The sequence below is a fragment of the Malania oleifera genome, chromosome 10, assembly GCF_029873635.1.
Source record: "Malania oleifera isolate guangnan ecotype guangnan chromosome 10, ASM2987363v1, whole genome shotgun sequence".
Taxonomy (NCBI): domain Eukaryota; kingdom Viridiplantae; phylum Streptophyta; class Magnoliopsida; order Santalales; family Ximeniaceae; genus Malania; species Malania oleifera.
In genome coordinates this window covers 2,817,180-2,835,251 of record NC_080426.1, presented here as the reverse complement: position 1 = coordinate 2,835,251, position 18,072 = coordinate 2,817,180, and the positions used below count along the sequence as shown (strand labels likewise).

The window sequence follows — 18,072 nt, the reverse complement described above, 5'->3', positions numbered from 1 at the left end:
AAAATCATCCTTCTCTGCTGTCAGTGTCAGTGTTATAATAATGAGAGATATGGCTCAGCCAAGCCAAAAATTCAAGCGAAAAATAAATTAAGAGTCACCGTGACAGAGGACTAACAATCAAATCTACCTGTCAACAAAAGTCATTTATGTGGCAGATTGTGGGGGCGTTTGAATTTTAGTGTCCACCCAAAGCTTGAAACAGCTTTAAAGCATTAATGGCACTGAGCGAATGAGTTGAATTGAATTGTCCAAACCCAACTTCTTCTTGTAAAAGGACTGAAACATTGTGCCCTAGCGTGAAGGATATGTAATTAACGACAGGAGTGAAAATGGTCTGCACAATTAATATTAAAAAAAATTGTGGGAATTATCCCTCGAAGCAGGATTTTAATATAAAATTTGCACTGCCATTAAGTAGGCATGATATCATATATTTATTTAGTTATAAAAAACATTTTTTTCTATTTTTTTTATTTAAAGGGTTCCAAAAATGTTATATTGTTTTTTTCAAATTCCCAACATTGTATAAGAAATTTGGAAAAAAGAAAATTACTTTTTTCAAGTTTCCCATATGAATGTTAGGAAACAAGAAAATGTAATCTCCACATCCATAGCATCTGCCATGAGCTAATTAATTAAGAAAGCATTTTATTAACCAAAAGAAGTTACAATCAACACAGAAGCAGAGAATATATATATATATAGCCGCACAACAGAACAGAACGAGGGAGATGAGATGAGGAGTACACGAGTCATGACCTCCACAAGCCCACCTGGCCTCGACCAAACTACCTAATACAACTTAAACACAACACTACACAACAAACACTACTACTATACAACAAACCCATATTTTTCCTAAATGATCTCTTGACCTGCACTTTTCTTTGACAACCGAATTCTATCTGCCACAGCGCAACGAACCTGTGGAAACCACGCCACAGGATGATGGGTATGAGTCGGTGATCAAATCCAGCGAGCCGGATTCAATGACCACATGACTTGGGACATCTAATTTGGGCAGCGGGTCTGAGCCCCTGAGGTAGCATGTCACTTGCCTCATCTTAGGCCTGGCTTGCGGCTCTAGATCGGAACAAAGAAGGCCAAGCTTCAAAACCAACTCCACCTCTTCCCTTTCGTATGAATTCCCGAGCTTAGGATCAGCCGCCCGGAGAATCTCTCCCCTCTGGTGACACTCCGAAACCCAATCCTGCAGAATTACTTGTCCCGCTGATGGCACGCTAGTGTCCAGGGGTCTCCTTCCGCATGCCACTTCCAGCAGTAGAGCTCCAAAGGCAAAAACATCCGAGCTAGTCGTAGCCTTCCCAGTGAAGGATATCTCCGGCGCAATGTACCCCACCGTGCCAACGACGTGGGTCGTGCTCGGGTTCTTCCCGTGCTCGTATAGCTTTGCCAGGCCGAAATCCCCCAACTTAGCGGTCATGTTAGTGTCAAGCAGCACGTTGCTGGCCTTCACATCCCTGTGGAGAATCACCTGTTCCCATTCTTCGTGTAGGTAGGTAAGTCCTGCACCTATTTCCTTGAGGATCCTGAACCTCTGTCTCCAATCGAGATTTTTGTTCTCTTGGTATAGAAATGCGTCGAGGCTTCCGTTCGACATGTAATCATAAACTAGAAGGAGATCACCTTTCTTTCTGCACCATCCTTGGAGATGAACCAGATGTCTGTGTCTGAGATTTCCCAGGCTTGCAATCTCTGCAATAAATTCTTTAACTCCTTGTTTGGAATTGTGGGAGATTTTCTTAACGGCGACCTCATCTTTGGTCCTTGGCAGCACTCCCTTGTACACACTACCAAAGCCCCCAGTTCCAAGAAGTTGACTCTTTTTGAAACCTCTAGTGGCAGCATGAAGGTCTTTGTATCGGAACCTACGGGGGAAATCCAGTTCCCAATCATCAAGGTCATCGGCCAGCTCTGCTCTTCGTAAGATGAAGACTAAAGTGATGATTGCGCCAACAAGAAAGACGAAGGTCACCAACGATGATCCCACCCCGATCTCCAAATCTCTTTTCTTAAGTTCTGATGATCGTGTTCTGTGGTGTGGGGTAGGAGGAACTTTGCTGAGATCAAGTGGATGTGCTTCTGTATTCATTCCAAAACTCCAACCCAAGATGTAATGGGAGCTCGCAAGTTTACCTGTCGATGACGAGAAGCCGACATACATGGATTCTTGAAGAATAGGTGACAAGTCGATGGCATGAGACAAGAGCGGTCTGTTTGGTTTTGGTTGAAATGAAGGAGAAATGGTTACGTTAACAATTTTGTGAACTCCGTCATACTCAACCCAAGCTTGGATTTGATTTCCGCTCTCAAGTTCAAGGTCTGCCCAAGATCTGGTGGTATTATCATAATACGAGGCCGAAACAGAAGAATTGGACCTCAGACTGTTGATGTCTATGCCAACATGGTTGTCATTTATGTCCCCGAACAGAGTTAGAGACTGAACTGTGTCGAACTCAATGGCAAAGACATGGTTTGAGGAATTCCCGTTGTCCTTTGGACTAAACAGACCAAGGTAGACATCAGTGGATGCCTTGGAACGGTTCCTTGTCGGAGATATTGTAAATGCAAAGCCATGTCCCCCAGAGCCACCGGCAACTGGAGTAACAATTGCAAAAACGAAGGTTGTGGCAAAAGAAGCTGCTCTCTGGATTACAGAATTTTTACGATCTGTTCTGCTGAGCATGGGAAACGGGGTGGAGTAGAAGGCGTGGCCACTAACAAATTTTGTGGTGTTGGTCAACTGCAGAGCTCCATTTGGGGCGATGAGGGATGCTCCGTCCAAGCTCAGATTGGCTGCTGCATCTTTGAAGCCATTGAAGACAAAATCATCTGAGCAAGAGACTTCTAGAAGAAGAAGAAGAGAGAAGGGAAAGAGAAGAGCTTCTACCATTATTTTGCGATGAAGAGCCTCCTCAATTGCCTCCCCCAGATGGCAAGGATCTGAAGTCATGGCCTGGGGCATAAATAGCAGGGCCAGAAAGCGAAGCTAGCTCAAACTGTAGACTTTTTGTATGAGACAAGTATCATCCTAGGCCAGGATTTGTGCATATTGTTGGGATGGATCTTGAAGCAACAATCGCACACAGGTAAAAATAAATAATAAAAATGAAACATCGGATTTACATGGTTCGGATGAATCAACCTATGTCCATGGAATACACATCAATTCACCATAACTGAGAGAATAATACAAGGAGGATGATGCTACTGCCTTGAACTCAACTCTCTCTCTCTCTCTCTCTATCTCACACACACACACACACCCACAACGCACATAGCACACAGCTCTACTCACACATCCACTGCAACTCACGACACACTGCTATATATAGCCATGGGGAGATGGAGTGGTTAACAAAAATTCAAACACGGTGGTTTAATGTCAGCCATGGCAGGCAAGGTTAGTGAAGGGCTCCTGGTATAAAAACCCAAAAAAAAAAAAAAAAAAAAATATTATTAAAATTAAAATTAAAAATAAAAATTAATTAATTAATTAATCGAATTTAAAGAAAAAGATAAAAGAAAAAAAAATTAATTATTTAAAAATTTATTTTTATTTTTATTTTTATTAATAAAATATATTATTATTAATATTAATTAAATTATTATATATATATATATATATATATATATATCAAACTCACCCGAGAAGCTTCAGGTGAGTTCTATTAATTATTCACGCCCCCTCCCCCCACTTTATCTTCTATCTTCTTCTTCTTCTTCTTCTTCTTCTTTATTTATTTATTTTCCCGCAACTGCAATCTCTCTCTCTCTCTCCTCGATTTCGTGACAGATTTTCACCCGATCGAAAATCTGAAGATACCACTAGACTCCATTTGCCGCCGCCATTATTTTTACCGGAGCGGATCGGTGGTAAGGGCATTCCCTGGGGTAAGCCATTTTTCTATTTTTCTTTAATTTCGTGCAAAATATAAGCCCAATTGACGAACAGACACTATCACGAGAATCTAGGGATGATTCTCTACAAGTCTAGTGGGACGGAATTCTCGTGGGGGTGTCGGACCAAAACCCCAAATTTGGGGTGCGGCGATTATTAAGGGGCTTATTTTTAATTAATTAGCATTAATTTAGAAATGCTAAAATATTAAGTATCTAGGACTGAAGTAGGATTTCTGGAATTTAGGGCCCGGGTGAGTGCCGCGGGGGTAATTTTGGGACCCGCAGGCAAAATTTGGAAAATTAATTAGGGATGTTAAATAATAGTTTAAATATTAATTTGAGGTATATGGAGCCTAGGGAAGACTATATGAGTATTATTTTGGAGAGATAGCCAAAACCCCAAATTTGGGGTGCGGCAATTATTAAGGGGCTTATTTTTAATTAATTAGCATTAATTTAGAAATGCTAAAATATTAAGTATCTAGGACTGAAGTAGGATTTCTGGAATTTAGGGCCCGGGTGAGTGCCGCGGGGGTAATTTTGGGACCCGCAGGCAAAATTTGGAAAATTAATTAGGGATGTTAAATAATAGTTTAAATATTAATTTGAGGTATATGGAGCCTAGGGAAGACTATATGAGTATTATTTTGGAGAGATAGATTAATTAATCTGGGAAAAAATGTAAATTGCAGGAGTTAAATTTCGGGCTCCAAGGGTGTGAAATTTTGGGTCCTAAGGAATTTCTCAGTAGACAGGTAAGGGAATAAACTAAAGTAGTAATTTTTCATACAAATTATTATTGATTATGAGTAAATTTATTTTCAGAAAAGCATATGTTATATTGTGTATTACAAATGAAATGTATGATTGGGAAAATACTGCTATAATGATTAAAATGTATATGTATGTATGAGATGTAAGGAATTCACGATTTTAGAATATGAAGTATGACTTTTAACAGCATATGTGTGGCATGAATTTTATGTAAAATGTATTACGATGTGAAAGATTTTACGAACCAAGCATGATTTCAGGTATTTTGAAAATATGAGTTATGTTGTGATGGTTTTGACGATTATGTAATAAATGATGTATTTTCAGTATATATATACTTGAAACAATTTTGACTCGAGGTCATATATTTATGTTATCGGCACGAGGCCGTATTTATGTTATTGGCGCGAGGCCATGTATTTATGTTATCGGCACGAGGCCGTATTTATATTATTGGCGCGAGGCCATATTTACTATGATTTTGGCGCGAGGCCATATGTATGATTTCGGCGCGAGACCGTATCTATGTTTTCGGCACGAGGCCGTAATGATGTTATGTGTGATCATGTATTATATGTTTTCACAACCAGGATGTTAGTTTAGTTCAGACCAGGAACTTGGTACCGTAGCTATGGGTTCATTTTGGCACGAGGCCTTATTAGTGCTACCGTCCCACAAGGGGATGGGAGATGGATAGTCGATGTGACTTTCAGTAGAGTATGGACGTCCACCTAGCAGTCTGGACCAGGGTGTGGCGGGCTCATCGTACTTACAGACATATTTGATTCGGCAGTGGTCGGTCAGCCATTGTCGGGTCCCGCCTTCGGGCTGCACAACCCGTCATGGGGGGTAATACATGACACCAGCTAGCTAGTCATCTTGGGTTTGTTTTCAGTACTACAATTATAACAGATGATTTTATGTATGATATGATTTATTAACAGATGTGAAAATATATGTTTACCCAGTACGATATGATTATGTTTATAGAATTATAAAATGTACTGTATACGTACAAATGCATTAAATATTCATGTTGCCACACAGCTGTATTTAGTTTATTTTCCTTTACTGAGAAGTATCTCACCCCCAAACTTAATTAATTTTTCAGGAGCCATTGAGAGACCGGCGGGTCAGGGCCACCGTTGAGCTAGTGAGATTACCCTGTGAGAAGGGTAAGATTTTGTAATAGCGTCAGAGTTATTTTGTGTTTGACCCTAGAGATATTTTGATGTATGTGAGGATGTATAGAATGCTCTGGTATTATGTTTTATGATTGGATGTTTGAGATTTTATGTTTACTGCTGCTAGGTTTTCCGCTGTGTTTGACAGGTGTCCCCGCTACCCACGGGTTCGGGTTGACCATTTTATTTATTATGTGGCATTTTATGTTAAGAAATTGAGGGACGTTACATTTGGTCTCTTCTGGAAAATCAACATAAGTTGCTAGGGCCGTGGCTACCGTCTCCACATACAGTGCGCAGTTCAACAATCTCCCACTTGGAGATGGAGACACCATCTCAACCAGTATATAGGCAAATGATGTGCTCAATTTGTCTTCAAGCATGAAAACCAATTGTAGTTGAGCACAACTTCAACTTCTCAGTAGTCACCACCTTCTTGTCTATTGGATTCCTACGGACTAATTAGATGGTTGTTAGCTTTAGAACTGGAGCAAAGATGTCGGTGTAACGACCCTCAATAAAATATAACATAATAAATAAAGATGGTCAACTCGAACCCATGGGTAACGGGGATACCTGTCAAACACATCGGAATCCTATGCAGCAGTAAACATAAAATCCAAACATCCATCCATAAAGTATAATACCAGAGCTTTCTATAACATTTTAAAACTGTACTTCTATACATCCTCATATACATAAAAAATATCTCTAAGGTCAAACACAAAATAACTCTGACCCTATTACAAAATCTTACCCTCCTCACAGGGTAACCTCACTATCTCAACGGCGGCCTTGACCCACCGGTCTCTCAGGGGCTCTTGAAAAATTAATTAAGTTTAGGGGTGAGACACTTCTCAGTAAGGGAAAATAAACTAAATATAACTGTGTGGCAACATAAATATTTAATGTAACATTTCATATATCTGTAGACATTTAACATAACATACTGAATAATCATAGGATTTCATAATAGCTGGTAAATCGTATCGCATGTAAACATCTGTTATATTGATAATACTGAAAATATACCAAGGATGAATAGCTAGCTGGTGTCATGTATTACCCCCCATGATGGGTTGTGCAGCCCGAAGGCGGGACCCGACAATGGCTGGCCAACCACTGCCGAGTCAAATATGTCTGTAAGTACAATGAGGCTACCACACCCTAGTCCAGACTACTAGGTAGACTTTCACACTCTATTGAAAGTTACATCGACTATCCATCTCCCATCCCCTTATGGGATGGTTAGCACTAATCTAAATATAGATATCTGATCTATATATAGCTATGGTACCGAGCTCCTAAAGCTGAACTAAACTAACATTCGGGTTTTGATAACATATAATACATGATATAATAGTGGTCTCGTGCCAATCATTTTCATAAATACGGCCTTGTGCCGAAATAAAAAATATGGCCTCGTGCCAAAACATAAATACGGTCTCGTGCCGATAACATAAATATGGCCTCGCGCCAAAACATAAATACGGCCTCATGCCAAAAACATAAATACGGCCTCGTGCCAATAACATAAATATGGCCTCACGCCAGTTTCATTTCAAGTATATACATTATGAAAATAAATCATTTATCATATGTCACAACCAGCTCATTTTTCACATATATATATATATTTTTTATATTATCAATATCACATATCCCATATTCTAGCTCAGCAGGTCACCATCCACCTGGACCCGTGGGTACCAGGGATAAAACAGAACATACAGCAAAAGCCTACGCAACAAAAAGTATAAAATCATATACATCTCATCATAATGTGCATAACACATATCAGAGTACTACAATCACTAACTCTCAGTATATACATCCCAAAAATAAAAACTAGGGACCATTCTCACAAAACCTAACTGTCCCTACCAAAAACTTACCCTTCCAACGAGGGCAAACACTGCTCTAGATCAGCGGGGCTTTTCCCACTCTCCTATCAGGGGTTCCTGAAAAATGTATAAGATTTAGGGGTGAGACACCTCTCAGTAAGGGAAATAAACTAATACTAGTGTGTGGCAACATGAGTATACCGTGTTCTACATATACCATACATAACATATTCAATACTATTTATCAAAACTGGGAAAACATGTGTATATCAAAACATGGCAGAACATACTGCATTTTCATAAGCATTTCTCATCTCATATCATAATAATGATAACATAAAAATTATCCTGGTAGGTTGGCTGACTGTTGTCATGTATTACCCCCATATGACTGGGTTGTGTGGCCCGAAGGTGGGACCCAACAATGGTTGACCGACCATTGTCAAGTCAATAGTCTAATTTGTAGGTCCGATGGGTCTACCCAGACTGGTCTGTACACCAGGGGCGATAACATCACACTTCTTGAAAATAACCACATCGATTATCCAATCTCACACCACTCTGTATAGCGGTGTTAACACAGATATCATGATCACGAAGACTATGGACACATAAGAAACGGTGCCGTGCAAGTGCTAGCCTAAACCAAGCCAACCAGGTTCTGATATCATATACATATACTAAAATCGTGATACATATATATCTCATATCATTCATTTTCATATCAATCATATCATTTCACATATATACGTGTATTATGAAAATCATCGGCCCGTATGCCGGTATTACACATTTTATCATAGCTCGGCCCGTACGCTAACTACACATAGCACAGCCCGTACGCTGGCAAACCATAATCACATAATACGGCCCATATGCCGGCAAATCACATCTCATAGCACGACCCATACGTCGGAAAATCACATCTCATAGCACGGCCCGTACATCGGCAAATCACATAAAAATCTCAGCTCGTACGCTGATTTTCCATCATAAAATTCCGTATCATCCACATTCCTAGAAAACAGTATTTCACAACATTTTTACTCATGCCACACAACAAATTTTCCACATATTTAACATACGATCATTTTCACAGTATTTTGCAAATATAAAACATATATATGTAAACATATACATTTTTCATAAATCAAATGATAAGTATATATATAAGCATCTTCTCAAAAACAGAAACTAGCTTAGTTTATCCCCTTACTTAATTCCTGAACAGCCCCTAAGAAAATCCTCCCCACACCCGCAAGGTTCCTAACTCAACATCCTGAAAATGAAAACTCACAGAATTAAACTCTAGTATTTCAACGTGTATAACATTTCTTATAACTACCATTAAGTCAAATTTGGTTTAAAAGCCTTACCTCAACTCAGGGATGATTTTTTACGTTCCCAATCAACACCCCTGGAAACAAAAACTTCAAGTATTAAACTTTAATATTTTAATGCGTGCAGCACTTCTCTCAACTGTCACAAATCCAAAAATTGAGTAAAAGGCCTTACTTTGGATTTGGGATGGTTTCCACTTTGCGTTCATTGATGATCCGCTCCAGAAGATTTGAAGAGAACTCCGCCAAGAGCGTCGTGGTGACTTTGGATCGTCGATCCTGCGTAAAAATAGCCCAAAAATGAAGGGAGAGAAAAAGAGAGAACCGAAGAGGAGAGAGAGAGAGAGAGTTAGCTTCCTTAAGAAGCTTTAAAAATTCGGATTCTCGTACATATAAAATAGGGGATTTCGTCGACGTGCCCGTTCTTCGTCAACGAGTCCTTCACAAGTTTCGTCAACGAGACCTTGTATTCGTCGACGAAATTCAGGCTGCCTTAAAACCCCTCTCGGTATTTTCTCATCGATGAAACCCTGTGTTCATCGATGAATTCTCTTAAGCCTTCGTCGACAAAACCCTGTGTTCGTCGACGAAGCTTGGAAGCTTCGTTCTGTTTCTTTTTCCCATTCCCCTTTCTTTATTATTATTTAAATTTTATTTAAAATCCGGGTTGTTACATCATATATTCGTCGAAAGCATCACAACATAACTCATCTTTTCATAATTACTAAAAAAAACATGCTTTGCTCTTAAAATCGTTCTTATCATATTACATTTCACATAAAATAATATTCATGCCACACATGTGCTGTTAAAAGTCATACTTCATCTTCTAAAATCGTGATTTTCTAGCATCTTATACATACATATACATTTTAATCATCATAGCAGTATTTCCCAATCGTACATTTCATTCGTAATAAATAAATATAACATATGCTCTCCTGAAAATAAATTTACTCATAATCAATAATATTTTGTATGGAAAATAACTGCTTTATTTTATTCCCTTACCTAGCTATTGAGAAAGCCCCTAAAATATCCTAACCTGATCCCCGTAGGATTTCCTAGTCAATACCCTGAAACTGAAAATTTTCAGTATTAAACCTCAGTATTTTCATGTATACATCATTTCCTATAACTATCACAAGACCAAATTTGACTTAAAAAGTCTTACCTCAACTCAGGGATGATTTTCAACTAACTTTCACCAACGATCCGTTCCTGTAGATTTGGAGAGAACTTCCCTAGGAGTGTCGTGGTGACTTCAAATCGTCGATCCGACGTAAAACTAGCCCAAAAATGATGAGAGAGAGAGAGAGAGAGAGAGAGAGAGAGAGAGAGAGCCGAAGGGGAGAGAGAGAGTGGAGAGGAAGCTTAAAAATGAAGTTAAAAATTGGATTTTTCATATATATAGACAGGGGATTTCGTCGACGAGCCGCATCCTTCATTGATGAATTCTCACTAATTTCGTCGATGACATTTAGTCTTCATCGACGAAATTCAGCCGGCACCATAACCCCTCTCGGTATTTCTTCGTCGACGAAATTCAGTCTTCGTTGACGAATTTTCTTAAGCCTTAGTCGACGAATACAGGGGATTCGTCGACGAAGTCTACGACCTCCTTCTGTTTATGTTTCTGTTTCTCTCCCTCTTAATTATTCAAATTCCATTTTTTATTCGGGTTGTCACAGTTGGTGTAGTCAATCCCTTCCTTTTACTTGAAGCCTTTGACTACCAACTGAGGCTTGTACCTTCTGAAGCCATCTTGCTTCTCTTTGATCCTGTACACCCACTTGTTGTGAATAGCCTTTTTACCTTTGGACAACTCAGCTAGTTCTCACGTTTTGTTGGAGGTGAGGGACTTCATCTTGTCCTTCATTGCAAGCTCCCACTTGCTTGTATCTGCCACCTGACATGCTTCATCATAGCATTCGAGCTCTCCTCCATCTGTAAGAATTAAATAATTTATATGCCTTCTATTTGGTACATGGGGCCAAGAAGATCTCCTAAGCTCCGGAGCTAGAGTAGGAGGTGGTGGTGCAGCGATCTGCTCTGCTAGTTCCTCCGCCTAAGGATTCTCGACATTTTGTTATTGCGTCCCGACACCTTCTGAGACATCATCCATATCTACATAGTTTGACTCTCTTTGAATTGGTTCGGTGGATTCTGATGTGTGCTTGTCTTTGTACATCACCTTCTCGTTGAAAATCACGTCTCTGCTTTTGATCAACTTCTTATTTTCATCATCCCAAATGCGACACCCATATTCATCTTCATCGTAACTGACAAAGGTGCATTTCCGGAACTTAGGATTAAACTTGTTTCTGACATGATCACTGATATGTACATATGCAACACAACCAAAAACTTTCAAATGTGAAAGTCTCACATCTTTTCCGCTCCATACCTCTTCTGATATGCAGTTGTCTAATGGTACTAATGGTATAATGACCCGAAAAATAATGGTATTTAAATAATAATAAAGAGAGAGAAAAATAGAAATAGTAAAAGAGGCGGCAGCAGACTTTGCATTCGTCAATGACGTGGTACTTTGGGCTCGTCGACGAGAGTGCGCTTTGTCGACGAGAAGATATCAAGAGGATATTTGGGCGACTCTAAATTTCGTCGACGAGGGGGAGAGTTCATTAGAGTGTTTGCTCTGATGCTGGGTGATGCTGAGATAGCCGATGACGTGGTGACAGGTATGGTTAGTGTAATACCCCAACCCCGAAAGGTCTGTGATATTTACTTTTTACCATTGATTTACAGCGGAAGTAAATAAACTCAATTATTATTAAACTAGAGCCCTAATTATCCATATTACAATCATTTATTTCAAAAGAATAAAAATTACATAAGCATAAATATCTGACATCATACTAATATTTCTAATCAAGTTTTATTTTTCTATTCTATTCCCACCCGTATGCTTGCTATGCCTGATTTCCGATATGTCCTTCATAGTTATCTGAAATGTAAAAATATGATTAGGGTGAGACGACACTTAGTAAATAAATAAGATTATTATTAGTGTGTGGCCAAAATGAACTTTTAAAATTTCATAAAATAATATTTAATATTATAACTTCAAAACCGCTTCTAAAATAAATGTATATTTAAAAATTTTTGCATAAAAATTTTGTCATCAACTACAACAGTAAAATTTTATAATCATATACTATAACTGTTAAACTAAACTTTTAATTTTAAAACTGTAAAAAAATTTAATTATTTACGTATATATATACTTTTCCTTATATATTTCTTTTAGATCGTCATTTAGGCATAAGAATGACCCTTTTCATATAAACATATACTTTTCCTTCAAATCATCAATAACTCTATACACGTAATTAAATATGTATAAACATATATTGTAAAAATCACCCTTAGACCTATTTGCCATAAGTCATGTTTATCCCCATGACTGAGTTGTGCGGTCCGAAGATTGAACTTAACTGGCTGGCCGACCAAACTAAATCAACGTACGTAAACATTTAGTGAGATTTTCCTTATTAAGTCCTGGTCCGGAACTAGGTGTGCACTTAGGAGAAATCCTCTAACATAAATAATCACTCTATAAACAGTGTGGTTGCACTTTGATCTGTTTAAATTTTAAACTGCGGTACCGAACATCTGCAACTTTGAACTTCCTTTTTCATAAGGGGATTTAAAACCATCTTATTATAATTTATGTAATTTAAAAAAAAATCTCGTGAAAATTTCATCTCTACTCATATTTTCATGAAACATGCAATGTAGAAATAAACTTATGTCACACAATTTTTGTATTATATATATATATATATATATATATATTGAATAGAAAGAAATGCTGAAAATTACCCGAGTGGTTTAGAACATTTCTTAACCCAAAAAATAAATGCAATAATATTAAAGATTAAAATTGGTATGATTAAATATGCGTAAAAATAAATTCAGGAGAATTTTATGAAATTAAGTAACATAATCGAAATTTACTTACAAATAAACTCGGGTATAAAAATGAAAATCTAACATAATCAAATTTACTTACATCTTCTTTTACCTTGTGCTACGAACACAATGACTATCTCTAAGAAATGAGATCGGAAGGAGTGGGTGAGTGAGAATTTAATTATAACCAAAATTCTCTCTCCACCACTAATTCTTTCACTCACTAATCTTTCTCTTCCTTGGAAAATTTTTGTGAAAAATAAAGGTTAAGAGCTTCCTATTTATAGGAAAATTTTGGAGAAGAAATGAAATTTGTAAAAGTGTGGGGAGAGGGGTAAAATTATAATTTTTTTAAAATTAAAAATGGGCATGGGATGAGCTAAGTATGGGTTGAGTATGGGATGGGGATGAAGATCATGTGGGAAAAATGGGAGTGCTTGCCGATACTCCTATTTAATTAATTAATTAAAGAAAACAATTTTATTTTTTTTATTTTTTTAAAAATCATTGTTATTACTTTTAAACTATATTTTAGTTTTTTTATAAAATAATTAAATTCGAATTTTGAAAATTCATGTGGGCTCTATATGGTTTTGTGGGCCCCACACAACTTTGAGACCTAAGTGGGTCATACGTAACTTCAATAGTTCTCATACAATTTTATAAGCCCTACACAGTTTCGAAACTCATGTGAACCTTCACACGGCTTTGGGGCTCATGTGGGCCCCACACAGTCTTGTTGGCCCCGTGTAACGATCTGCTTAATAAACTGATTTTTTTTAATTTTATATACCATAACATTGAACATACTCTGAGACCATACTGGGAGTAAATCAATCACCAACCTAAGCAGTGAGAAGCATAAATTACATAGACATAACCATATGGAAATATATACAATACAACACCATTACTACACAATACCAATACTAGAGTACTAAAATGATTCCCAAAATATATACATATCACTGTTCCCCAAAAATACCCTCTACTAGTAGGGTATACAAAATCATTCCCAAAAATGTACTCACTTTCTGACAGGGAACTGCAGAAACCCTTCTACCTGCGCCTGGTCTGCTCACCAACCTGGATCACCTGAAAAATAATTCAACATTGGGATGAGCCAACGCTCAGTAAGACGAAATATGCTATTACTAGTGTGTGGCAAATGAGCTACTAAATCATGAAAATCTGTTCCAAATAAACATGTATAATTGAGTATATAAATAAAGCACAAGTGATAAAGTACACCCCCCTTTCTCATGTTGCTTAACATAACAGTATCATAGGTTACTAATCAAAATACTTCTATTATACATAAGTATATTTCATGTTTCTGTAAATCTGTACATACGCAATAGTAACTGAAAATGTTCCTTGTGTTTATCTGTGTGTCATGACTTACCCCTTCATGACAGGGTTGTGCGGCCCGTAGGCTGGATTTACCCTGACTGGCCAACCAGGAATAAATCATTATACTCCGTTGGTTGATCTGCCCACTTCAACCCATATCTGGATGGGGAGTCTAACCTCTTCAAGGGTCTAGGTGATCGACCTTACCACGTATTATCTAAATAGGTGGTTGTACTCATTAAGTAACATAATATCTATAGCAACGATACCGTGCTCTGTAGCTGCAAGTCTAACAGGGTCTGATATCATATAATATATTTCTATATATATATATATATATATATATATACACACACACACACACACACACATATATATATATATATATATCTATATGATTTACCATGATTCTGAAGTACTGAAATAACCATGATGCTACATAAACTGTAACTGTAGTTCATACGTAATACTGAGAACTGTATAATCATAACACTTTCATCTGCATAATCATAATACTGAAACTGCATAATCATAATATTTATATTCGTGTAATCATGGTACTGGGATTCATAAAATCATGGTAAAACGTATACGTAAAATCATGATACTGAAAATCATGAAACATATTTCCGTACTATTTTCATATTCACAAGCCACACCATACTTAAATACATAATTTTCATAATTAAATAAATTGTATAATATTTCAAAACTTCCTAGCATAATACATTTCCCTTACTTGACTACTGAAAAGTCCCTAGGGAATACTAGCCTAACACCTGCAGGGCCTTCTACAAAATACCCTGAAAATAATATATACCATAATATAATATCAGTATTTTTTCACCTACATCATTTTCTATAACTATCATAAGGCCAAAAATGGACTAAAAGGCCTTACCCTGAATTTGGGATGAAATCCAACTCGATCCCACCGACGATCCGTCCTAGCAACTTGAAGAGAACTCCGCCAGGAACGTCATGGTGGCTTCGGATCGTCAATCCGGTGTCTGGTGGGGCCGAAAATGAGGAGAGAAGGGAGAGCGTTCGTAGGTGAGAAAGAGGAGAGAGAGAGCGGCACGAGAAATGAGTAAAAATATGGTTTTTAGCTATTTATAGGGCAGGATTCGTCGACCAGACACGTCACCTCATCGACGAGTCCTTTATTAAATTTGTCGACGAGACCCTGTGTTCGTCGACGAAATTCAAAGTAGCCAAAACCGTCTCTCGGTATTTTCTCGTCAACGAAACCCTGTGTTCGTCGACGAATTTTCTTTTGCACTAGTCGACGAACCCCTGTATTCGTCGATGAGTTCTGGTAGTTTCCTAAAATTAAAATTATCCCCAAAATCTACAGTTTCCTTCTGTTTTTGTATCTATTTCTCTCCCTCTTATTATTTAAATAATATCATTCTTCGGGTCACTACACCCCGCATAGGATACCTATATTATTATTATTTTATCATATATTTTTACAAATTATGTCAGTCAAAACATTATTTTATGTACTTATTTACGTATACAAATAGTGTCTACCCTGTTTTATCTTATGAAATTCCATTTTAATCAGGCCGACCTCTAGGGAGCGATTGAGCCGTAATGGTCTCTAGGCACTCGCTTAGATAAGATCTTTCTTAGGCATTAAACATGAAATCAAGGATCTTAATAGAGAAACACTTTCGTTTTGATACTAACTAAATGACCATTATTATTATTCCACTTTTTTTTTTGGTTATTACATCCTCCCTTCTTTATAAAAATTTCGTCCTCGAAATTCAAAAATTAAAATGAGTAACTTGTATAATTTTTTGCCTTTATCTGATCCTGCTATCTTAAAAAAGATGTGGATATTTCTGTCGTATTTCTGCTTCTAGTTCCCATGATGCTTCCTCAATGTCATGGTTGTGCCAGAGCACTTTTACCAATGAAATTTTCTTCATGCGTAACTCCTGATCCTTCTTGTCTAAAATCTGGATTGGTACTTCTTCATATGATAGAGTGTCACTAACATTTAATGACTCATAACTTATCACATAAGGGTCTGGAACATACTTCTTTAATATTGAGACATGTAATACATCATGAATTCTCGATAGTGCAGGAGGTAGGGCAATTTGTAAGCGACTGGACCAATCTTCTCCAATACCTTGAATGGTCCAATATACCTAGGGCTTAGTTTGCCCTTCTTCCCAAACCTCATGATTCTTTTCATTGGAGCGACTTTTAAAAATATATTATCCCTCACTTCAAACTCCAACTCATGCTGACGAGTATTCGCATAACTTCTTTGCCGACTTTGAGTGGTTTTTATTTTGTCCCGGATGAGCTTAATTTTCTCAGAGGTCCTTTGTATAATCTCGGGACCTAAAATTTGTCGTTCGCCAACCTCATCCCAATATAATGGGGATTGGCACTTTCAGCCATATAACGCTTCATACGGTGCCATTTTATGCTGAACTGATAACTGTTATTATAGATGAACTCAACTAATGACTGATACTGAATCCAACTTCCTTTGAAATCCAATACACAAGCTCTCAACATATCCTCCAATATCTGAATGGTTCTCTTCGATTGTCCATCAGTTTGAGGATGAAATGTCGTGCTGAAAGTAAGTCGTGATCCCAAGGCTCTTTGCAAAGTCTTCCAGAATTGTGATGTGAATTGTGGATCTCGATCTGATACGATAGACACAGGCACGCCATGTAGTCTAACTATCTCTTGAACATACAACTCTGCAAGCTTGGTCATAGAGTCGTTAACTTTGATCGGAATAAAGTGAGTAGTCTTCGTTAGACGATTAACAACCACCCAGATGGCGTTCTGTCCATGGAGTGCTATGGGCAGCCCAATAACAAAATCCATGGAGATGTGTTCCCATTTCCCTCCCTCTTTATTATTTAAATATTATTATTCTTCGGGTCATTATAATAGTTATAACAGTTACCCCCAAACGGTTGGCATTCACCGCTATGCCATCTGTGGCACCTAATACAACGGTCACCCGACTGACTCACCTAAGAACTTTTGCTGTAGAGACCCAAACCCGTGAATGAGGAAAAATAAATAAGAAACGGGTAAGACGAGATATTTCAGCAGGGTTCATCGACGGAGGTAGTAAGTTCATCAACAAAGTCCCTTCAGTACCTTGTCGACGAAATTGATAGTGTCGTCGACGAGGAAATACTGAGCAGGTTAGAGAAAATATCTGAATAAGGTTCATCAACAAAAGAATGGCTTCGTCAACGAGCTGTGTGGCTGGCTCGTTGACGAAGACGCCGCTTTGTCGACGATTTTGACTCGGTCAAAGGCCCTATAAATATCCATTTTGGGTGGCTTAAGGGCTAAGATTCTCCCAAAAGCTCTCTCTCTCTCTCTCTCTCTCTCTCTCTCTCTCTCTCTCTCTCTCTCTTTACGATCCTTCTCCGTTTGTTGTCTGTTTCCGCAAACGAAGGTTCTTGCGTGGATCAGAGGAGGAAACTCTACAAATATAGCGAATTAGATCGTCATTTTGAAGATTTTTGGGTTGTCCCAAAAATCGAGGTAAGGATCTGATCTCGTTTTCAAATAGATAGTTGGATAGTAGTCGAAATTGTAGTAAGGTAATGTTCTATGGTTTTTAGGTTTCGAGGATCCCGGGTTATTGGTTTGGACCGTTTCGTTCGTATTTCCATATTCGAGTTTAAGGTAAGGGGAAATTGTTTACAAAAATATTTT

General features: G+C 37.9%; 1 protein-coding gene across 3 annotated transcripts; it reads right to left on the bottom strand.

Moving 5' to 3' along the window:
- Positions 1–631: 631 nt before the first annotated feature.
- LOC131166322 (L-type lectin-domain containing receptor kinase IV.2-like) lies at positions 632–3,419 on the bottom strand. Of its 3 annotated transcripts, none has more exons than XM_058124767.1 (2): positions 2,912–3,419; positions 632–2,826 (listed from the first exon to the last, which is right to left on the bottom strand). In XM_058124767.1, exon 2 carries the CDS (start codon positions 2,705–2,707, stop codon positions 902–904), a length of 1,806 nt encoding a protein of 601 aa, XP_057980750.1. In that variant the 5' UTR covers positions 2,708–2,826; positions 2,912–3,419; the 3' UTR covers positions 632–901. The 3 variants fall into 3 exon arrangements, with proteins under 3 accessions (XP_057980750.1, XP_057980752.1, XP_057980749.1); XM_058124769.1 differs by having other exon boundaries at positions 632–2,820; positions 2,912–3,325; XM_058124766.1 differs by having other exon boundaries at positions 632–3,413.
- Positions 3,420–18,072: the final 14,653 nt, after the last annotated feature.